The sequence below is a fragment of the Strix uralensis genome, chromosome 2, assembly GCF_047716275.1.
Source record: "Strix uralensis isolate ZFMK-TIS-50842 chromosome 2, bStrUra1, whole genome shotgun sequence".
NCBI lineage: Eukaryota > Metazoa > Chordata > Aves > Strigiformes > Strigidae > Strix > Strix uralensis.
The window spans coordinates 104262646-104286153 of NC_133973.1; the positions used below are offsets into that span (position 1 = coordinate 104262646).

Genomic DNA, 23508 nt, shown 5'->3' on the forward strand with positions numbered 1-23508 from the left:
GGCGACCGGCCCGGCGGCGGAGGCCGGGGCTTCGGGGGCAGGGGCGGGCCCCGACCCTCCCCTCCCGCCGCGGGCCGACGGGGGCCGGTCTCTGCTCGGGGAGGGGAGGCGAGGAGGGGGCGGTGGTGATGTGTGTGGCGGCAGGGCGGGGGGGGGGGGGGGGGCAGAGGCACGCCGCCTGGGGCTGATTGGCCGCCCAGTTTATAAGAGGTGCCCGGCCGGGGCGGCGGGGTTGTTTGCCGAGGCTGGGGAGTTCCGCTGAGCCGCTGGCCGCCCGTGGAGCCGTCGGAGCGGAGCGATGCGGCGCGCCAGCCGAGACTACACCAAGTACTTGCGCGGCTCCGAGGAGCTGGGCAGCGGCGCCGCCCACGAGAGCGCCCCGCCGCCGCCGCCGCCGCCGCTGCCGGCCCACCCGCACCCGCCGCCCGCCTCCCGCTCCCTCCTTGCCGCCCTCGTCCTCCTGGGGCTGGGGCAGGTGGTCTGCAGCGTCGCTCTCTTCCTCTACTTCCGAGCTCAGGTAAGCGGCGCCTCTGCTGGCGCCCGGGGACGGTGCCGGGGTGAGGGTGAGGGGGGTCGGCGCGGCCCCTTCTCGTCGCGGCGGGCAGCCGCGCTGTGAGGGAGCGGCAGGGCAGGGCGGCGGCGACCGCCTCGCACCTTTCAGACGAGGGGAAAGTTCTCGCGTCGGTGGGATTGAGGCGGTTAATAAAAATTAAGGTAGAGAACACCTTTAACTGGCTCTGAAGTTGGGCCAGGTTCGAGAGGGGGTCGGGCTGGAGGGCTCCCAGCACCCTGCCCGGCCTGTGCTGTCCCCCGGTCGCTGGAGCTGCTCAGCCTGAGGTGTTCTAGGTAGTGCTCTGGCCTGTGGGTGGTATCGGGGTGCAGAGTTTCTCAGCGAGGTCGGACATGAGGGGTCCCCGGCTTGGGAAGCAGCGTAATGATCCTTCACCAGAACTCCTGCGGAGCTTTGGTTTTTAATGATCAGCTTTCAGCTGCTCACTGGAGAGGGGTTTGACATGGCTGGGATCTTTGGCTGCCATAAATGTTTCACCAGCGGGAGGAATGTCTTTAAAGAAAAAGAAAAGCCACCACACAACACCACTTGGGATCGTTTGTCCCTCAGGCTGCGCAGGGGCACTGCGGAGCGGGGTCTGCGCGTTAGCGGGCATCGGCCGGAGGTGCCGGCTGTGGCCCAGGGGCTCGTTTCTGAGGAAGAGGGCGGCCCCTCGCCCACCAGGCCGCAAGCCTGCCAGGGGCATGGTGCTTCAGAAGAGGTAGCAGTGCGTGAGAAACGGGCACAGGGAGGTTATCGCTGTGGGGGAGATGAGGTGACGAGCGGTTAGGCTTTCGGAGAGAAGAGGAGCCCGCTTCTTGGAAATGGCTCGGCTGGCTGGATTCACTTGCTGCTGCGTCTCTTACCCTGCACGGCTGAGCCCTCTCAGAGGAAGTGGGGGGCTGCTGGCTGGTTGCTTCTCCGGGCTAGGTGTAAGCTTTCTTCGTTGGATGCTAATTACTTCTGTTAATACGGGTCTCACTGCCTTCATGGAAGTGGTACTTCTGTTGTGTGTACTTTTCATTTGAGGTCAGTGGGGAGTGGAAACCTGTTTCTTTCGGTTTACTTTCTAGGTAGATGCGCTTGATCTTGATGTAGCAGAATGGATTGCTTAACAAAGTGCACTTGAAAACAGATGTTGCACAAATGTATATCCACTGAAACAGATGAATGACTATCAAATATACAATAATGCTGCTGATCATTTATTATGCAGGCCAATTCATATTTTCTTACTGGCAATGGCTTTGTGTTTGCCATTTTTACAAAAATAAAATTGAACAGCAATACAGTACTTATTTAATCACATCCTGTATGCTTCAGAAGAGTGACATTTAATTTCTGGGACTCATTGTAAAGTAGCTTAAAGCTACTTGTTTGCCTGACAGTGAAATAAATTAATGCCTACTTCAGCTTGTGGCAGAAAAATGTTTTTCCACTCCAGATCTGCTTGAACTTGAAAAGACGTCTTTGTCAAACCGTAGCTCATAGAAATGCACAGCTATGTATTGATGAGTAGGCTAGAGAGTCATTGCTATCAGCACAACTAATCAAAGTATACTTTTTGAAAACCTAGTTTTTCCATTGTCTTTACCTTCCCCCCCTTATTAAGGACTCTTTCTGTTAGGTTCATGTCAGTGCTTTGCACATGCCTAACAAAGGGTAAAAAGAGCTTTCTTACCATAATGGCTATTTTTCTTCTGCTTTCTTGATTTAAGAAATTACATAGTCTGGGTGTAATTCTGCATTTGGCAGCTTAATTCTCTTGCCAGTTTCTCGTTCCTGTAGATTTGGAGTAATGCTGTTGTATGGAGTCCTTTTGTAAACTTGAACTTCTGAAACATCTAAAAGAGATCATGTAGCTAGATGTAGACTTGACTGAAATCATTGCCTGAAAAATTTCTAATGGATAAAATGTCTTCTTTGCCATCACTGAAAAAACAGAGTAATAAGTATACTTTTGAAGTAAGTACATAATTCACAATAATAAGATATGGTAATCCATATTTGTTCACCAATTTCTTCTTGTGAAATAAGATAGATGGAAAAATATAGTAGATCCTGGAGAAGTTAAGTTTTACTTAACTGTCTTGCAGATTGTTTTATTTATATGGGACATGATCTGACCTCTTTCTTTTGAAAAGATTGCTGTCAAATTTAGTTGTATTAAGCTATCTCAATTTGTCCTTTTCAGTACAAATTTCAGCTATCTAATTTTGTACTTTAATAACAGAATTTAAGTATTGTGGTGTATTTTGTTAAAATAATGAGAAGTTAATAGTAGCTGTGCATCAGAAGATTTGAATTGATTGGTTGGTGAATTAATCAAATGTGAATTAGCAAGATTTGATTGTGTAGGCTGATACTAAGAGATTATACATTTTGCAAGGTCTTTAAAACTCTACCTAAGAGGCTGAGTAAGCCCTGACTCAGTTTTACCATACACATTTTATCTGTATTTGCATAAAATCATTTGGGCTGGATCATGACACAATATGAGCTGAGACAATAGTTGAGGTTTTGGTTTTTCCTTAGTTTTGTTTATTTTGTGGCTTGAGCATTTGGAATTTCACAAGACATGTAACTAAGACTGACACTAGATTTTCATGGGTAAACACGTTTGTGTCCAAGAAATAATGCAGCACAATGCAAATAAGACAATGAACTGGTATATCTAAAAAGAGAAAAAGCTAAGAATTGATTTTTACCAGTATTCTCGTAACAGTGTTCTGAAATGTAAAAACGTGAAGGTGTTCTGGTTTTTCTTTTTCGACCATCTTGTGCAATGTGCTGAATCCAAGAAATTAAACGCTAACAAAATATATTGGTCTTAAGTGTTATTTTGCTTATACTTCATGAGGAATATTTGCTCATGATCAATGAAAATGCCATGAAAATTTAGTTAGATACTCAGAGCAGCTGGAGATCATCACGTAAGATACTCATGCATGGCACAGGGTGAGAGAGCAAAGTGTTTTATTTAACTTTCACTGGCAAATGTATAGTCTCCAAAAGCTTTGCTTTTAAATTTTTCTTTCTGGCCTATTTCGTCAATGTACTTAGATCATAAAAGAGTAGGAATGTGGTTTAGCACTGACTGAACTGGAGGGCAGTGGAACAAGCTGGAAGTGCTCAAATCCATATGTGGGTGCTGGATATCTAACTCCCATAGTTTAATTTGGAACTCCAAAATTATTCATTTTTCCTATTAAAAAAAACTATGTACAAATGTTAGATATTCTACCATACTGAAGAATTCACACTTGGATAAATGGGGACCTGGAAGTCAGATTTGTGTTGTCTTTTCATGCATCTGTGGAACTCTGACTTCCATTACAGTGTGTTTTTTAAACAGTCGCCTTTCAGACTTTCATCTAAAGTATTGTGAGCATTCTAGAGCAGTGGCTAACAGAGAACAGCTTGCTGGGAGTCATTAGCACTCTTTGGAAGCCTGGAAGAACCCCTTCTTGGTGGTTAAGAAAGATAGATCATGGAGTGCAAAGTGATATTTGATAATCTGGAAATTGGTTTAAGTTTGAAAATAAGGTAAAACATTTACTGTAAGGAGTAAGTATAGAATATGATACTGTAACATGACATAATTGAGGCAACATTTAACAGGTAAAGGTGGCTGGAATGTATTGTGTCTTTTAAACCCAAACTGAAACTTTTTAACATTGGAAAATTGGTTCTTAATTCTGTAAATTCATTTGGTCTCACGTCCCATGCTGGAGTTAATTTTGGCTTCCCTGAGTTAGGTGAAAAGATTCCAGAGATGCAACTGGAATGATGAGAAATGCTGAAAATCAAGGGGCACCGAAAGATTTGATTCCAAGGTCAGACACAATGGATATATACACAATAGTAACACAGGAAAAATAAGCTAGACACTCCTCTCTTTAAATAGGTTAATTCCTCTAGGATATTTATCTTAATGTGTTGTAAAGATTCTCCAATATTTTTGGTTACATCTTGATATTTCTTTGAGGTATTAAATCTTTAGGACTTCATGCTGTAGATCTCTACCTTGCAAGTTAGCAAGATGCTTCCTGTTGACCATTCCAGTATTTCATTTGGCTTGTTAGAAGTTCTTCTCAAAACATGTCCTTGAAACTTTTTCTGTGCATCACTTCTTGCCCACAGTTTCGGTCTCAGCATTTGGTAATGTCTGTTTACAGCCATGGCAGTTCAGTACTTGTTCTTTATAAACATGTAAGATGCAGGATTTCTGAGAATGCCTTTTCAGACAAGCAAGCTAATTTCCATGGTTAAATGCGGTGAAGACAAGGTATTCTTTGAAAATGGTAAAGGCAACCAGGTAGATTAGCTAGTCCCAAGATCTGAGCTTCACCTTATCAAACACTGAATCTCTAGAGACTTGCAGTTTGTCAGGATGGGCTTCACAGCTTTAAGTTGCTGAAGCTATTTGTTACAGTGTTTCCATTAAGCCTTCAGTCTTTTAACTGTAGGTGCAGAGATGGTGGTTTTCTGTCTTAAGCCTTCAGCAGATAAACTATAATCTGAGTAAGTGCTTCTGTACAATCTGCTGTTACTGTTCTGGCACAGTGTTGTGTGACACATTTGACTGATTGCTGATGGGTGATAGCTGTAAATCTATGCTACGCATGATTTATCATGCTGGATGCTCAGGCCTTTAGAAATTTCATGATCTTTGTGTGGTAAAACCTAGTTTTCTTGTCTACTTTTCAGAAAATGTGTTTAAATAAATCCAAAACTGGGATAATAGTCTCTCACTAGTAGAATTACTGATAAAAATGAGTATCTACTGGCAGTTATTTGCTGTGGCTTTCTATCTCCTATCCTGCTATGTGTGTGGAGGGGAGAAGACTGAGATATCCAGATACTGCTGAAGACCTTAATTCCTTCAGGTCTCTAACAACCCCAACACAAGAGACTACATCTGGAATAATGGGACCCTCAGTACCAGAGGCATATCAACAAACCGGATGGAGTCCAGCAGAAGACCACTGTGATAGGTAGGGACCATAGTGTATCAGAAATGGAGAACTGGATTCTTTGAACCTATTGAAGAATAGACTAAGCTGAGGGAAGCTAATCACTGTTTTTAGCTACCTAAAGATGGAGCCAGGCTCTTCAGAAGTGCACAGCAAAAACAAGAGGCACAGTCATACATTGCAGCAAGGAGAACTGTAGCTGGACATCAAAACCAGTGGTTTTACACAATAAAAGTAGTTAAACTGTAAAACAGTTTGCCCAGAGAGGTTCAAAGTCTCTGGTGATGGAGATTCCACAAAGCTTGTCTAGACAAGGCCTTGACCAACCTGACCTAAGTTACAAGTTGGCCCTGGTTCAAGCAGGGGGCTGGACTAGAGACCTCCAGAGGTATCTTCCAACTCAGGTCATTCTGTATTAATTGCCTTTCAGTAGCTGTTGGTAAACATTTTGTGCTTAATTTTTTTTTTCTGTTCACAGTTAATTTTTTTTTGAGTTCTGGATAATAGTGGAACATACTAGGAGAGATGTTTTTAGGGTGCGGTTTTACTGTTGTTAAAGCTAGTGCTGCCTTCCTGCTCTTTCATTCCTATGCCTGTCCCCGTACTGGCTCTGATGCTTGTCCGATACCTGGAGTGAGTTAGTTTCAGGGTGCTAATCTTTCAGGAAATTAGATCAGCAAAAATTCCCCCAGGTTATTGATTTAGAAGCTGAGATTGAGAACCAGGATGAAATTTTGTGGTGAAGGAGAGAACACAGAGGTACTGGTTTAGATCAATTTAAACAGTTAATGTTAACAGTTAACAGAAGTCATTAGTGTAGTTTTTAGCGCTCAATTCATAGAGCTGTAATGGCTATACACTGGTTTTCTTTTGGATTCAGCTGTGTCAGGCTATTCCAGGAAGATGTTACTGCCTCAAAGCCATACTGTAACTCATCTCTGCCCCTCTGCTCAAAGCTGCAGCATCTTCTTATCTTCAGGTGAACCTTTTCTGACACGTTTCATTCCAAAACTGCAGGGATAACCAAGATAGCTAAACCAGGTCACAGGGGGTGACATTGGTCTGAATGAATTGGGCAAACAGCTCTCATCTGGAGACTTTAGCAGAAGGATGGTGACGGAGGAGGCATTTGGTGTTGCCATCTGTGGAACAAATGTTTCTTTGCACTGTGTGCCGGTTGGGCTGGCTGGTGTAGACAGAACTTCTGCCTAACCTTATGCTTTTAAATTAACTCAGTTCTTTTTGGGGGTTAGGGAGTTGAATTTATGTTTGTGTGAACAAATGATATAATGTGTTTGATTCACTCTGGCTGTTTTGTATTCTACAAAACTTGATTTTGATGTTCTGTTTTGTTCAGTGCTAGGTTAAAGGAAACTGAACACTGGTCAGGCAATATCCATAATGTCTTGGCATTCCCTCATCATGATTACAAATAATGTATTATCTTTTGTAATTCTCAGATAAAATTGTTCCTTCTTCCTTCTACCTTATACAGAAAGATAGGAATAAATGTTCTTTATTAGACCATCTGATACAATTAGAGAATTTAGACAAGGTTTTGAGTGCACAAACACTTCAAGCCTGAAGTAAAGTGGAATAAATACAAGTTGAGAACAATTGCTGAGAGTCTTAGGCCATCTCTGAAAGATAGTGGTTAATATCTCTTGAGTGTAAAGTGTATGGAGTGTGGGAAGAGAGGGTGAAATGTCTTAAATAATATTTATGCAACTAAACTCTGCCAAGGCACAATCCTAATCCTTGGAATATCCTTCCAATTTATCTAAGTGATAGAATTCAGGAGTATTTTAAAGTTACAGTTTAAAAGTATACTTGATTCAATCACAAAGACTGATTACTAAAAATATCTTGCAGATATTCTAAATTTACCAGTCTGTCCCATGAAGTAGAGCTGTTTTGTGGTACAGTTTTATTATCTCTTTGTCTTTCTGAATTTGTGCTGTCTTACTTGGTGACTGTTTCATGCAGCAATATCTCTCACCCATAAAATAGTTTCAGTGATAACTGGCTTCTGTTCTTCTGTTTCTCCTCTTGAAAATGCTGTGCTAGTTGTTGAACATACTTTCCCCAAGTTCCTCTACTTGGCATTTGTGTGTCATCTTGCAAACTATAGTTTTTACAGATAGAATGGCTGTGTATGTTGCCTGCTAAAATAATTGTGATATTGCACTGAATGGTTGAAAAATGGAATTCAGGATTATTGATTTTTACTGTAAGTGTGGGATTTATCTTTTAACTTTTGAAAGTCACATATCTAGTCTAAGCTAGCAAACTAGGCAGCTCTATCTCACATGCTTCTTGGATGAAATAAACCTCCATGTGGGGAACTTTTTCTCTCTTCATTATTTACAATGAAAATTTAGATAATAAACTTAGCTAGGTGACTTTTAGATGGCTGAAAATTCTCCCTGACTTAAATGCCCTTCATGTCACTTGGACTGACACTTAAAACTGTGGTTGTGCTTATATTTTTGTTTCAGATGGACCCTACTAGAATTTCAAAAGAACATGCACACTGTGTCAGAACACTTTTTGGACATCAAGAAAATACAGATTTGCATGATACATCCTTTGAAAATCAAGAAGCGAAGTTAATGCCAGAATCCTGTAGAAGCATGAAACAGGCTCTCCAAAGAGCTGTGCAGAAGGTGAGTGGCAGACTGACTTTATTTTGTGCTCCTGTTGAACTTAGAACAATTTTTCCAACATCTGTATTCGGAGGTGAGTTCTATAGAGTATTTTCTGGTGTTTGAAAAATACCTGAAGTTGCATCTAAGGTCATACTGTGTTTGCTTGTGAACATGATAGCAGTTAACCGATTCTGTATTCAAACACATTTTACTTATTTCTTTTTTAAGAAAGGAAGACTTGAAGTTGCACTGAGAATACTGTGATTGCAATTAGTTGATTGGCCATTCTGGCATTTGGTTGGGCCTGAATGGTAGTTATTTATCCTAATATTTGTATAGGCTTGCCAACAATTTGAATGTTCATAAAAAAGGACAGTTCCACATTTTTTTCAAAGCAGTCTTCCTGACCATGTTTCTGACAAGATTCTCCCAAATCAAGATCAGCAACAAAACTATTGCCTGAAAGACAGAGGAGATAATATTTGCTCTCGTTTGATCTTGTTTCTTACTCTTTCTGCAGCCCAAAATGATGGATAGTATGTCCTTTATATTTTTTTGCTCACTTTGCCAGGTCTGTTCTGTGCAGACCATTCCCACACCGACAGAAGAGCTACTTTGCCATAGCACAATAACTGGACAGTCTTTGCCTGGCAGTTGAGAATGACAGCTTGTTCCCAAACATGAATAGCAAAAGTAGTTGGCTAAAGAAGTCAGCCCTAATGAAGAGGCCTAGGCAAGCTGGATATATGTACCAATGACCTCTTACTGCAGTTACTGCTTTTGATCTCTTTGCATGTTCCGGATAGTGTTTAGTGCTAATTATGGGCTATTTAACAGCTGAATGTCTGCTATGGTATTTGGTTTTCCTGGCTTACCAGGTCCATTACAACTTTACTTCTTCCTATCTGCATAGGACTGTCAGTTTTTCATAAAGGGTACTACATTAGATTTGAGCTGAACTTGCATATGCTTTACAGAGTGAATTGTACTTGAGTTAATTATGGAGTACTTTAATTGTGCTAATGTAATGTTTGCTTTTAACAGAGTACCCTGAGTGGCAGATCTTTTTGTGAACAAAACTTAAAGAAACCTAGGAGTTCATGTCTTGTCCCTTTAGCTAGCCATCTCCTTTAAAAACTTAGGGAGGGGGAAAAAAAGGGGTTAACTCTGTAGGGTTAGTTCTTTTTACAGAGTTTCATGCTATACCTACTTCTGTTCTGTGTGCTGGTACTACTGCTTGTTCATGTGCCTCCCATGACAGAGTGAGGAGCTTGTTACAGTAAGTGAATGGGAAGCCCTGCATTCTGGTCATTCGCTGCTGGTTACTCAACAAAGGCATTGGCTTTAGTTGAGGCTGCATATCCTGCCATTCTGGATGGAGGTTAAATGCTACAATGTCCGTGGCCAAGATAAGTAGTGAGCAGGGATAACTTTCTTGGCTGATGACCATTAGTTTGAGAACAATAAAAATTCCCTTGCCAAAGTATTCAGACTCTGAATGTCCTTTGAATGCAACAGAATGTATTAAGTAGCTGTGTCAGTGTTCTGGATGCTTTGTCTTCATATATTGATGACACAGAAAAAAATAAAGATAGGAAAATGCTTGCCTGGGGCTACATTTGCATCTTTTTAGTATATCAGAGAAATGAAAGAAACAGTGTTAAGGCAAAATTATACTTCATCATGTTCTGTAAGCTCTGCCTTTCATTGGCTCTGCTACAAGGAAGGGCAGAGATGCAGCTGAATCTTCCTTCTAGTTGTGCTAGTCCTGTATGTGTGGGACTGCAGCTAATGTGACTTGAAAGAGGTTTCCTGTTGTCTGTGCTTTCTTCAGTTTCCGGAAGGAGAATCTAACCTGTGTGTGCTTTAAGAACCAGTATCCTTATTTGAATTGACAGCATGTTAAGTGACTGAAATGGAACACTTTAAAATACCGTTTTGTGTTTTTTTTCAATATTTTGTCTTTTGCAATTCAAACTGTTCAGGAAATGAAAATAGACAACTTGCTTTTGCTCAGGTTTATGGTCTGGTTACAGCTTTTAGCTTACTGCATTTGTTCTCATCTGTTTTCTTTGCACACCTGTAGACCTAGTGCTTAAATCTAAAGCAGGGATTGACATTGAGAATGAAAGTGCTCTTATGAAAACCAGTGTAGTAGGGCTGCAAGGTTGGGTCTATAAACAGGTGTCTCGTGAAAAAATAATAATTAAAGATTTCCTTTTAATCAAAATCTAATGGTGAATTCCTTAACATATTCCAGCATAAAAGTACTGCTTAGGGAGCAGCTTATGCAGTAGAAAGCACATTTTTAATATTGCGTATAAACTTTCAAGTAAATAATATACTTTCCTAGCCTATCTGTTTGCTTAATTTTTTTTTGCATGTAACCCTAAAAACCTTTTGGCGGTCCAGATGTACTAACCACAGTTCTTATGAAGTCTGTTACAAGCCTGAAGTAGAAAGAACTACAAACACATCTTGGGTCAATTCATAAGTAACTTTTCTTGGCAATACTCCCAGCTTCTAGCAGCTTGGGCTAGTTCAGGCGTAAACTAGTCTCCCACATGGCAACAGAGTACTTTGCTAGACCTCCAAGGCAGCACTTACAAAGAGATCTATATACTTAGCAGACATTTAAAGTGCGTGTGGTTATGGACAAATTCAAGGTTTCACAAGTGATTGGTGTAAGTTGTTAAAATTTCAGTTTCCATCTTACAACCTCATGTGCCTTTTTTTTTTTAATGCAGGCAATAGACTGCTTATTTGGTAGAGGTTGTAGTGCTGATCTCAAACTATATTCTGATGAATATTGGTTGATGTACTTTCTATTTCACTTCCTTCCTGATTAGCATTCTTCAAATTGCTGAATTTCTGGCAAGATAATCAGATACTTCTTCCTGGTATTAGCTGGACTTAAAGCACTTGGGTAGTAAAAGAAATAACTGCATAAAGGAGTTTCAAGATCACAGCTGAAGCAATACATGAATGTCCAGAGGGGTTCTCTTCTGATTGGTCTCAAAGGGCTACTTAGAGCTGCTCAAAGTAGATACTGATATTGTAAAAGACAAAGAAGAGGAAAAAATCTTCACAGATGACATGTGTTCAAATGTAGCCTTGTCTCTGCATCCTCGATATCGGACATAACTTGAAGAGCAAGAGATGTTTTTGTTTTGAAGACACTGAGATGTTAAAACCTGCAGCCTGCCATGGATGAGGAAAGAGCAGTTCCCAACTTTCCACGTACTTAAAGCATGATTTTGGCTTTTAAAATGTGAAAGCTTTGCAGCTTCCCATGGCCTTACATTTTTGGAATGAAGGAAGACACATTTCTCGGTTTTGTGACTGGCTACTTGTCTGTTAAGCAGTGACTGTATGAAGGAGCTCGGAATGTGGGAAGCAGGCCAGCAGAGTTGTCTTGCTGGGCAGTGAGCGAATGACGCAAAGGTGTACAAGTGCAGCTTATCATAAGACTAGCAGAATGGTGTGATTTTTGTGTAAAGTTTTTCTAAAAATAGCTCAACAGCTTGGTAGCGCACATGGTTCTGTGGGTGGCAGACTTAAGAGAAGTCACTGGTAATATTTTGTCAGCAGTTCTCATGCCATTATAGCAGTGTCTTAGTGACAGGTTCTGTTGTCTCTGCTTTCTTACTGGTAGTGTACATTGGATTAAGTATGAGATGCATAAAGACATTCAGGTGCTAAAGAATGGAGTTGATACTTTAAAGATTTGGAAAATCCTAGCTCTTAATTCCTTGCAGTATAAGATACCAGGGGGTTTTTGTAATCCCCCTAAGAGGCCATCTTTAAACATGTGGATATCTTCAGACATCCACTGAAAGATGTGGTCCTTAAGTCCTTCAGGGTCAGAAGCAAGTACATGCTAAATTGCTTTTCTAAGGCAGGGTGTGTATCAGCACCTTGGAACTGCAGAAACATGAAGTAAAAAAAAAAATCAATAGAAGTGTTGAACTACTTATTTTTCAGGAGGAAAACCACAGCTTCATCTCTGTTATCTAGGGACTGGTTCATCTATTTCAGCTTCCTTTTGGAAGCCTGGGAAACAGAACAGAAAGGAATATCAAAATTTTTGGGACTGGCCAGAATCAAGAAAAGAAATTGACACTAGTCTAGTGTTTGGAGAACTTGCCTGATGGAGGGTTTCTGTTTTCTGGCCACAGGCTAGCCACTTCTAATCCAATGACAAGCACACACAGAAGAGTCAATGAACATGAGCCAGTCTCCAGCTCTTCTCAGTGTGTTAGTGTGAGGCTCACGCTTATAATCGCCCTTTTGTTCTGATGACACTTGCATTCCTAATTGTATGGTGGCATAGCTTCAAGAGGAGTATAGGAGAGTGTTCCTGTCAGAGGCATGCTCCTAGGAAACAGGAAAGTAGGCTCAAGGCCATCAGGACAAGGAGAGTTGTAGACCCAAGTCTTCCTGGGTAGCTGTTGTGCTTAGCAAGTGGTGATGTTGCAGATGAACAGCACCACCAACAGTTAGAAAGAAGGTAGCTCAGACTGTGTTTCATGACCGCATAGAAGATGAGCTGAGTCAGGCTGCTAGATCTCAGAAGGTGAGGTACCCATAGCTGCTGAAGCTAGAGCCTCATTGGAAATGCTCAGAAGCAGAGCTCTATACTCCTAAGAAAAATGTAGGTTAAGAGGAGGATAGTAATTGGCCAGTTCAGGGTCTTCCAAGGCCTGTGCATTTAGCAGCCACAGGGTTTTTTTTTGTACCAGTTTAGATAATAGGAGATTAAAACGTACATAGCTCTTTTTGGATCTGCCCAGTAGGCTCTCCAGGCAATGACATTATCACATCTCCCAGAAGGAAAGGATATGAAAGCAGACTCCACTTCTGAGAAGTTTCCATTAAGAAAGCAAGAAAACAAAGGAGTCTTCCCTTTCCAGGGAAGGGGTTGGGAGTAGGTGTGGTACAGTAATCTCTGAGAGTGTGGTCCATCTCCCAGTCTCTTATACCTTATGTCCTGTTCTCTTCAGAGGCTTTTGTCACTTTGCAGTATCTAGTGCTTGCAATTTTTTGTTGTCTTCCTACTTCTGATGAAGTTAAAGAACTCAAGTGTGGCAAGAGGCTGATGCTGGTGTGCAGCTCCTAGAATTGAGCTTCATGTTCGTGCTCCTAGAACTGACATAGAAGTAGGAAGATCAGAGAGGGGAAGTGAATGTAAGTGGGGGAGGTGGACATGAGTTTTGCTTCTTTTGAAGTTGCAATTCTTCTGCTTTTCTTCTCGTCTCTACAGCAGAAAGCATCTTAATGATTATCTACAAAATCAGCATATCTCTGCTAAAGTATTATGCTTTGATAGTCATACTACAACTTCCGTACTGCTGTGGCTTTTCATTTTGGTTTAACATTTAAACACCTACTGAAAGGGGAAAGTGAGAGTAATAAATGCACTGGCGAAGGCATTGCAGATTTGACTGTGGCTGCAAAATTACATAAAAGCAGGGCTTCAGGTGTTTTCAAAGCCGGATTTCAAATTCTAGATTTGAAATCTAAATAAAAATCTAGTGATTGGGAGCACAGTGGAACATTGCTGATCTGGCAAAATCTGCGGGGTATTGAATACACATAGTATTGAATCAGATGAACAGCAAGATGTGTGACATAGACAAAACAAAAGACCATTCTTTGGTTTCAAAGATTGAGATAGGATTTGCTATCTTCAGCAAAATGCTTCCTTTTACTAAATATCATCTTGATGGCTCCATGGTATAAAGTATTCTGAATAGCAAGTAGAATATTACCCCTGTTTTTCAGAAAACAGGTGAAGAGAGTCATGGAGGAACAGGAGACACAACTGAGGACTGAAATTAATATTACCAAGACTCAATCCAGGCTTGTAACAAGAACAGGCTGCTTAGATTTTTGAGAACTGTGGTTTGTATGTTTTTTCAAGAGGAAAACAGGTGTGGATTATTAAAGGCAAGGCTTTTTGTGGTGCCTGATGTCTGTTACTTGTACTATTCTTGGTTTTGGGTAACATGGGTTTCATTCATGTTAAAATTCATCTGCAGTTTTGATGAACGCATGCTTCCAAACTCTGGCACGCAGTTCATTTGGCCCAGTACAGATGTGAAAGATGATTAATCCTTCAGTTCCTGCATACCTTGTTAGAAGTGAGCCTTGATTATAAAGCCTTGTAGTCTTGCAGTCTTCCCTGTTAGTGGTCAAGTGTGAGGGATGGAGGTTTTCATTTACTTCATTTAACTCCTCACAAATAAAATTCAGAGCTTAGACTTCATTAGTTGTTAGTGTGATTACACATTAGTCCCTCTGTAAAACTGCCTCTTTTGTTACCTTTTGACCCCAAGTAATTAAATTAGTTCACAAACTTCATTGTTTTATGTGATGCATTCTTAGCAGTCATTGTTCCATTATACTTAGAGAAATATTTCAAGTACAGTAAGTAGGAAAGGTTGTAAATGTCCAGTCACCACTACTTCAGTAAGTAGTGCAGTGATCATACACACCATCATTCCTATCCACCTTTATCAGAAGTATTGGACAGAGGAAGTAATTTGATTGTGGCAGCTAAACTGTGTGTTCATATTATACATATTCTCATATTTATATAATGTATCTCAGACTTCTGAATATACTGTAGGTAGAACCACCCCCACATATACACACACACAGTGTTGTAATTGTGCAAACTACCTGCAATACACACTGTTACAAAACCAAGACAACATCAAAACAATGGCTCTTTCTCATTTTAGGAAGTCCAGCGTGTCATGGGAAGAGCACCACCAAGACCAGAAAAAGGTAGGTGCTGGTCTATGTATAAGAAATATTTTAGTTCTACTAAACTTGTTTTTTTGAGGTAATGAAACTCTTTTATCTTTAGCTGCAATGGAGGCATTAGGAATGGATCTGTACAAGAGAAACAAACCTGAGAAGCAGCCATTTGCCCATCTCATTATTGATGATAAGAATATTCCATCTGGTAAGTTCAGTTTGAAGTGAATACTTTCAATGCTAGTATAAATGTCTTAAACAGTGAAGTATATGAAAATAGTTCAGCAATACTGGCAACAGACTGGGATTTCAGAAATGGCTTTTGATAATGAGAATAGGATGCGTTAAAGGATTTCAGAGGCAGCAGGGGTAATGTTACAGGAAAAAGCTCCCCTTTGCCTCAGGTATCTTATATCAGTCTTATGTGCTGAACAGCCTCCACTTCAAATGACCAGTTTTCATGATCCAGCTCTGAGGGCTTGGCCTGCCTCTGTGCTGTCTTCAAGTGAGGAATGAAGATATGCATTGAGTGCTCTCCTCTGAAGTTTCTTAATTTATTTGACTAGTAGGGCTCATTTGGACTTCTTCACTCACACTGGACATCAGCTGTAAGTGTACATACACACAGATGTATGCATACATACACAGATAAATACAAGGATATACCAGCACAAAGATTGGCCAGAATCCAGATCTTGCAGGTTGGAAGATTCTCTTCCATTGACTTTAAGATTTTTTTTGTCCTCTTGTCAGCTCAAGAGATGTGTTCTTTTCTGTTATAAAATTCAAGAATGTCTTATGTCCAACTTTTTAGCCCTTCACAGCAACTCTCCTTTTGTGTGTTGACATGTAATCAGGTCTGTACTGGGTAACACAGCATTTGTCTTCAGGGTGGATCTGGAAGATAAGAATCTTAAGTGAATACAGAATGCACACGCGTGTCAGGTGCCCATCAGTGTAAGAACTTGCCATAAAGGAAGCACATCTTTCATTTTGAGGTGTTGAGAACCTAGAACTGCAGTCCCGTTGTCATTATTATAACTTGTGTGCTAGTTCCCTGCCCCCTGTGGATACATTGCACTCTCATAGCATAGGGCTGAATTTATAGAAGGTGTTTCCTTTTGCTAATGGCATGTTGAAAAGGTTTTGTCATACTCCATTCATTATTATGTTGCAGAGCTGGTATAGACTTTTTCACATCAAGACTCCCAGGGCCTTCCTGACATTCAGGCATTGCCAAAGCGTCTGTCTGCATCCATCTAGTCCAGTAGCAGGAAGATCAAAGATCATAGCATTATACTCTGAGCAACAGAGTTTCTGGTCAGTGTGTTGACTTGGATGCAGTATGTTTCTGAGCTATTGAGCAGGGGGAAAAAAATGTTCCTGTGGCTTTTATCTGCCCCAGTAAGAGGATGGCATTCTTTTATCTTGCCAGAGCTCTTATTCTCTACCCACAGGTATCTTTGGATTGCTTTGGGAATATCCTTGCTAGTACCGTATGAGGGAACAAGACATGAGTCTGCCTTGGAACACTCTCCAGAGGAAAAGATTCATTCCTACAATTTTAAGATATCTTAGTACTGTTTCCTTTTTTGCCCTGGGGCACTGTCAGTTGAGATTTTTCCTGCTGTATTTTCAACACAATCATCATCATTGGTGTGGTAGAAGTAAACCAGAGTTTATTCTGAAGCTGTTAGACAGAGGATCTCAAGATGGGAGGGGGCATTGATCACCGCTGTCTTTTTCCTCTGAAGATGTATACATTCTGCAGTGCTGAACTCCTTGTTAATTAAGCTATGTGCATTGCTTTTCTGTTTTATATAACCAAACCAGAGGGGAATGCTGTGTTGATGCTTGAAATCTGAGGTTTCAGCAGCCTGCAGAGTAATACCTTGCTCTTGCTCTATCTGAAGACAAAGTATTTCTGTACACAAGGGGTTAGCTCCTTGCCTGGAGGGATAGGATTCTTTCTCCCTTTAAGTGCATTGGCATTGCCAATATCTAGAGCTTTATAAGCAGAGAGCTTAAGCAGCTTGTCAGATGGCAGCCAGAACTTCTACAAGCTTTCTTACTAGCTCAAATGCCTCCTGACAAGCTTCTATTTCAGTCAGATTTTTGGCTTTTGACATAGGTCAACAGTAGAAGATATCAGTAAACTTGTCTTAGCATTTTGTCTTTGGAAGGATTCAATTAATTTGCTAATCCAGAGACAGATCACTTGTATCTACAGAAGTGGAGTGTGTCAGAGTCACACTTGGTGAAATCCACCTTTTCCTGTGGGGTATTTATTGCTGTCTACTTGGATGTTGCTGTAAACTATTTTTATCAGGTCTAGCAGCTGATAATTTTTACTGTTGTGCATCACTGCATTAACCTTCTAGGGAGTGACATAGCACATCTTTGGGTAACGGCAAGGGAGGCATTGCTCTTGCTTGCTCTCTTCACTTCTTTTTTTAACAGCACAGGCTGCAGCAACTCTCAGAACTACAGTGCCTGTGACAAGCTGCTTTGTTTCTCCCTGGAGCTGATCAACCCCTTACCAATGTGATGAGTTGGACATACTTCCTCCTGATCTGGCACATATGGCTTCTGCCTCTTTTGGAAGAGTATTGCCAGGATGTTAATCAGGGGCACAGCTTCTGCGGTCCCTGCAGCATTGCAGCAGAGAGGGGCTGCATGGATAGCTGGAAACCTGAACTTACTGGTTGTGAGGCACTTCAGTATCATACTTGCTGCATGAGGGAGTACCCACGTGGTTGGGTGGCATAGAGGCTAATGACAGGCATAAAGGATGAAGAATTTGGCTGAGGGTCACCAGAAGTTTTTCTCTCCCATCCTATTTCCTCAGACTGCAAATGGCAATTTCTATTTTCTTCCCCTGATTCCTTACCCTACATGTCTGAAATCCTTCTAAATTGTTTTATGCCATCCGTGAGTCTGGACAGATCTGTTCTTAGTATTTTAAGGTTCTGTCCTGTCATCACTCTGACCCAAAATAAACAATGTCAGGAAAAAAATACCAGTCTTCATTCACTGTCAAACAGGACTTTAAGTAGTTTGCCACTGAACACCCTTCATGAAAGGGCACTGAGCAGTGTCTGTGAGGGAACATTTTCCTTTTACCTGGTTCACAATAATATCAAGCCCTAAATGAACTTCTGCAGCTGGGGGGGAGTGCGAGGGAGGGGGAAAATAACCCTTCCCAGATCTTGGTGTCCCCACCCATCATTTGGCTGCAGAAGCCATAGTGGTTTGGCTTGCTGTGTGTATTTTTTAGGTTTGCTGCCTTAGGTTAAAGCTGGATGCTTGCTGGTTGGTTTTTACCAGAGCTCACTATAAATGCTACCTAGGTTTTAAATGAAAACAGTGAATTTTGGTTCATAAATTGATGACAGAAATTAGTCACAGTTTAAAGGAGAAAATCACAAACAGAAATAAATATAAATGTTAAATATATCATTTGGGATGTGAATTGATACCTTTAGCTGTCTAAGGAAATGCTGTAGTATTCTGAGCTATTCTGAGTTTGACTCAGCTGCCCTTTGCCTCCAAAACAGTTTTTCAGAGCAAACAGTGCTTTGGTCCTTCCCTCAGGCTTTATACCTGAAAGCTACTAGGATACAAACAAATTAGCAATACAAGGCTACTTTCTCCTCTGTTACCCTCCCATCTTCTTCTTTCTTACTAATTAATTTTATTGAAATTTCTTTGTATTAGTCTTAGTTGATGCTCACAAATATCCAAGACATTGTTTTGATTCAGTTACCAGAAAGACTGTGTATTATCTTGACTTTTTTATAATGCTTTTTACCATGTCTGGAAGGTTATCTTACTCATTATCTCTCTGACCTCTTTCTTCTCTGTCAACATGACTTACCTTGTGCTATTTTTTTCATGGCTTCATAGGAAATTTTATCACAGAACATACTGTACTGCAGCATTTCTGACTGTCCCATGGCTTGAGTTATGTTTCAGAGTTTCCGATAGATGGACAGGTGATGTGGCACTTGTATACTCCAGATTTTTCCTCTGCCTGTGCTTTGGGATGCTGATTGTTTTGGTGTCTCCAAACTTGAGTGTCTTACCATGAGAAGTGCTGAGAATCTGCTCGCTCTTTCCATTAAAGGTTGCATGGCATAACTCCTACCAATGCGTCTTTGTGTTGTGCTGCTGTCTGTACCATGCCTCTTCTCAAGCTCAACTGTGGCAAAATGCCCATTTAATACAATCATAGCTTTATAATAGTGGTTGGAAGGGACATCCAGAAGTTATCTAGGCTAACCCTCTGCTCAAAACAGGGTCATCTTCCATCATCTCTTGGCTTGTACCTCCACCTGACATGGATGAATGATGCGTATTTCCTTCAAACACAAAACAGTGTGAACAAACTCCACCCAGAGCACCTCGCAACATCTCAGTTGTGACTGTGGCACCTATTTTCTCTCTCACGCTGCCTTCAGCAGAGAATTGTGTATTCCCACTAAGGATTTCTTCAAAATTGCTACTTGATTAAGAATGGCAACTAAAAAGTTTACTTGCCAGGTAAATAAAATCTGCCTAACTACTACCCAGTGTGCCACCAGTCAGTCACAGCATGCCAGCATGCCTTTCTGCTCTGTCAGATGTATACATTCCTGTCCTGTATCTCTGATGTGGCTCTTCTCTGATCCAAGCAGTGATTTCTTGCCTATCCTCATCTTGAAGGTAGCCCAGCCTCCTTGGGGCAGTATTTCTGGCAGACTTAACACTGCACAAGAAATTCTACAAATTCCTCAGCTATCCCCAGTGCTTCAGAGGTGTACTCTAGTACCCCTATCTCAGCATCTCTTGCAGGTGAATAATTCCAGGCGAAGAGACTTAAGATCTTAGTGTTGCTTCCAATTAATTGATGGTTTTCAGAGGGTTTTTTGAGGCCCTGCACAGAAGATGGCTTCTCTGTATCATCTTGCTTGTATAATTTCTGCTTGGCTGCACTGGAGCCATAGGGGAGCAACTATTTATGATCTGCCTTTGACAGCCTGTGCTTTGCTCAAGTCTTTGTGGAAGAATGCCAGAAGCTTTTTGTTCTGGACTACTATTAAAGTATTCCTCTCACATGTAAAAGTTTCTTGCCCTTGGCAGTTAGGGAAGACTCATAGCTCTCAAATTCCCTTGTCCCTACTTCCCCTCAGTTCTTTCTGCGCAAACAAATCCAAGACAAATCTCTTTAACTAATCAAATGTACTTGGGGCTTTTCCCCAACATGCTTGTGAGCACTGGTGGTTCTGGGGTATGCCTTGATACATGCTTGGAGGAGAGGATACTGGGCCCTGCCATCTGCCATGGAAAGTTTGGTGAGAATAGATTGCTTTGTTGGGAGAAAAAGGTACTGAATATTCCCAGCAGGCATTTAGATGCACTGGGAGCTGAAGGTGTAAGGTCCTCTGGTGCCCGTGTGGACCTGCAGCTGTGGGAGGGAGCAAATGGAGTTAGTTTTGTGTGCTGAAAATTGCTAGTGGTTAGGAGGACAAGCTGTCCAACTCTCATCTGTTGTGTTATGCCCTGTGTATTACACTGAATAAATGGTAGAGTGTTAGTGGCTTGTGCGTATCGGGAAGGGTCAGGGCCTGTGTGGCTTTCTCAGGACAGTGCTGTTTCCTCTGGGGGGGGCCTGCCTGTGGGCCTTGCCTGGGTCTTCTCCTCCCACTGTTTGTTCTTCCTCTGTTTTTGCAGGCAGAGGTTGTGAGTTGAGTGGGTGCTATAATGGGATGGTGGTGAATCTTGGGAGGCGGAAGGGACTGTGGGATGTGTGCTTCAGGGCATGCTCCTCAACAGAAAATACTGTGATAAACCTCTACGTAATACACGTGCTGTAGTAGCAATGCTGTTTGGGCTGGTGTTGTAGGCTGCTGCTTAACACTGTGCCACCAAAACCAATCTGAAGTGTCAAATGTGACCAGCCTCAGCAGGAAGACTCAAATGCTTGCTCTCAGTGCCTATGTGAGCTCCTGCTGGGCCATCTCTTAGCACAGCCTCAATAGTAGTATCTAAATGAAATGACATCTGAGTCTTGACCAGCTTGAAACCTCCAGTTTGATACAAAGTGGCTACTTGGTGATAGTACTCAGGAGGTGCCTTTCAGACCAGAGTTCCTGGGGGACATTTGTACCTGTATATGTGAAGTTAGCTTTTGGTGACAGTGCTAAGCTGATGAACTAATCAAAACATCTCCAGTTTTTCAGCTCCTTTTTGTTCTTTTCACAAAGTATTCAGTCACCTTAACAGATAAGGGCCAGCTTCCTGTTTACCAGGTCACCATCATGCAGGCAGAGCTGAAAAGACTTGTGTACCTGTTAGAAGGAATTCAGTAATGCTTGTTTACATACATTGATTCTATTAATCTGTCCTTTCTGGTAGTCACATTTGGTAACTGTTACACATGTGTTTTGCTTCCCACATGCATGATGTTTTATGGAGAGATAGAATATTATAATAATTTTTTTCCTAATTTGTGGATCTCCAGCTTAAGATAACTTGAACGGGACTGTTCTCCTCCAAGCATGGCATATCAGCTCATTGTTTCTAGCTTGAAATTTAAGATACTTTAAAGTAAATAATTAAATTAAGGAAAGAAAAGCAATACCTCCAGATTCACATCTGTCTTCTAAAACTTTTTCTAAGACATTCTGCTAGATATTAGACAAAGAATCTGAACTTACCTCCTGAATATCTATAATTGCCCAGCTATAAGTATTTGTACAATTATCAAAGAATTAACATTATGCTGTGGGCCACTATCCTAGATATCTAGGATATGACTAAACCGGATTGTAGAGCCTTGTTCTGGTATATGCAAGCACTGGGTTAAGTCTAAACATTGTTTTTGCATAAATACTTGAAGTGCTATCTAACATCTAGGCAATCTATTGTGTAGTATTAAAGATGCACAACTGTACTGATTTTTTTTCCCCATTTCTTTGGTGTTCCCAAATGAAAATATGCTTACCTTTGTACCACTACAGTCACAAGAACATAAAATATGGGAAGGTTTCATAAGCTTTCTCTTCAGGGAATTGGCAGTGTAACTTGTTTTCAGATTTTGTTTAGTTATTCCTTGCAAACACTTACAGGTTAAAGACTGAAAACAAGTTTTCCTGTTTTTTCATTAGTAATTTTTCTTTTCAAACTCAAGTATTTGTTACTTGAATAAAATTTTAGGTGAAATGCGATTTCTATACAGAGCTTGTTGCATGATTGCTTAGCATTATCAAACTACTGGCCAAGCAAGTGTTTTGTACCATGGTCCAGCAGATGTTCTGGTGGGAGGGCAGACAGTTATAAATAACAAGTCAAATATGGCAGTACATGATGAAAAAAGGAAATGTATGAATTCTTATAACTATCTAATACTCACTTTAGCCTTTATAACTGTAGTTGCTATTGATTCTGAAAAACACGGATTGCTTTCTAAATGTTGGGGTTTGTTAAATGTTTATAATTTTTTTTTCTCTTCTCTTCAGGAACTCGCAAAGTGAACCTCACATCCTGGCATCATGACAAAGGCCAGGCAAACTTATCAAATATGACATTCAGTGATGGAAAGCTAATTGTTAATCAAGATGGTTTTTACTACCTGTATGCCAATATTTGTTTTAGACATCATGAAACTTCAGGAAACCTGACTAAAAGAGGGCTTCAGCTGATGGTATATATGACTAAGACAAACCTTAAAATAAGGCGCTCTGATGTGTTGATGAAGGGGGGAAGCACCAAATACTGGTCGGGGAATTCAGAATTTCATTTTTATTCTGTAAATGTAGGAGGGTTTTTTAAATTAAAATCTGGTGAAATGATAAGTGTCCAGGTATCAAACCCATTGCTACTGGATTCATCACAAGAAGCAACTTATTTTGGGGCATTTAAAGTAAGGGATTTAGACTGATTCTTTCTTTAGCGTGCTGAAAATTGTTTGAGTTTTTAGCAGTCCAGAAACAACTTGAAGACAGAACTGAAATCTTTTGCAACCCAATTGCATCTGTATAAGCCATATATCTCTAAAGACACATTTTTTCCCTGTGCTGACTCCAGCGGGAGTCCCACAAATGCATAGAAGGGCAAAAGTACATAGTTCTCCTGATTCAGTCTTATAGCAGTTTTACTCCACTGGCTTGAGTAGAGTCATTATGACTTTTACATTGGTGTAGTTGAAATCAGAGCAATTAGTACTATTGAACTTCTGTTTCCAAGTTCTGCCCTGACTTTTTAACCTCTGCTACTCTTACTAGTTTTGGCACAAACGTAGGGCAGGACAGAACTTGGCTCCCAACTTGCATTTAGGGCTCAGTTTTGCTTGGGGTTGAGTGTTCTGACCCTGAGATGGCAAAGATTATGAAAGTATGACTAATCCCATTGCATTTGATGTGGCTTTTCACATGCTTAGTTAAGCCTGTTCTTGCTTTGCTGGATTAGGATTGGAGAGCTCAGGCTGTGGCAGAAATGAATTGCAGAACATCTAAAAAGTTCAACTCAAGTTTTTCCCTGATTAAAAGGGCTATTCCAGAAAGAAGGGTGATCATCTGGCCTTGCAATT

The 23508-nt window shown here is 41.1% G+C and overlaps 1 protein-coding gene across 1 annotated transcript; it reads left to right on the forward strand.

Moving 5' to 3' along the window:
* Window positions 1–298: 298 nt before the first annotated feature.
* Window positions 299–23059, forward strand: TNFSF11 (TNF superfamily member 11). Its single transcript, XM_074860993.1, has 5 exons — window positions 299–517; window positions 8025–8192; window positions 14921–14966; window positions 15049–15147; window positions 22439–23059. Exons 1-5 carry the CDS (start codon window positions 299–301, stop codon window positions 22858–22860), a joined length of 954 nt encoding a protein of 317 aa, XP_074717094.1. The 3' UTR covers window positions 22861–23059.
* Window positions 23060–23508: the final 449 nt, after the last annotated feature.

Bases quoted from the DNA above. Each gene is read 5' to 3' on its own strand.
- TNFSF11 (XM_074860993.1), top strand. From the start codon at position 299: ATGCGGCGCGCCAGCCGAGACTACACCAAGTACTTGCGCGGCTCCGAG. The intron at 14,967-15,048 runs GTAGGTGCTGGT...TTTTATCTTTAG, and splicing joins ACCACCAAGACCAGAAAAAG to CTGCAATGGAGGCATTAGGA. The intron at 15,148-22,438 runs GTAAGTTCAGTT...TCTTCTCTTCAG, and splicing joins TGATAAGAATATTCCATCTG to GAACTCGCAAAGTGAACCTC.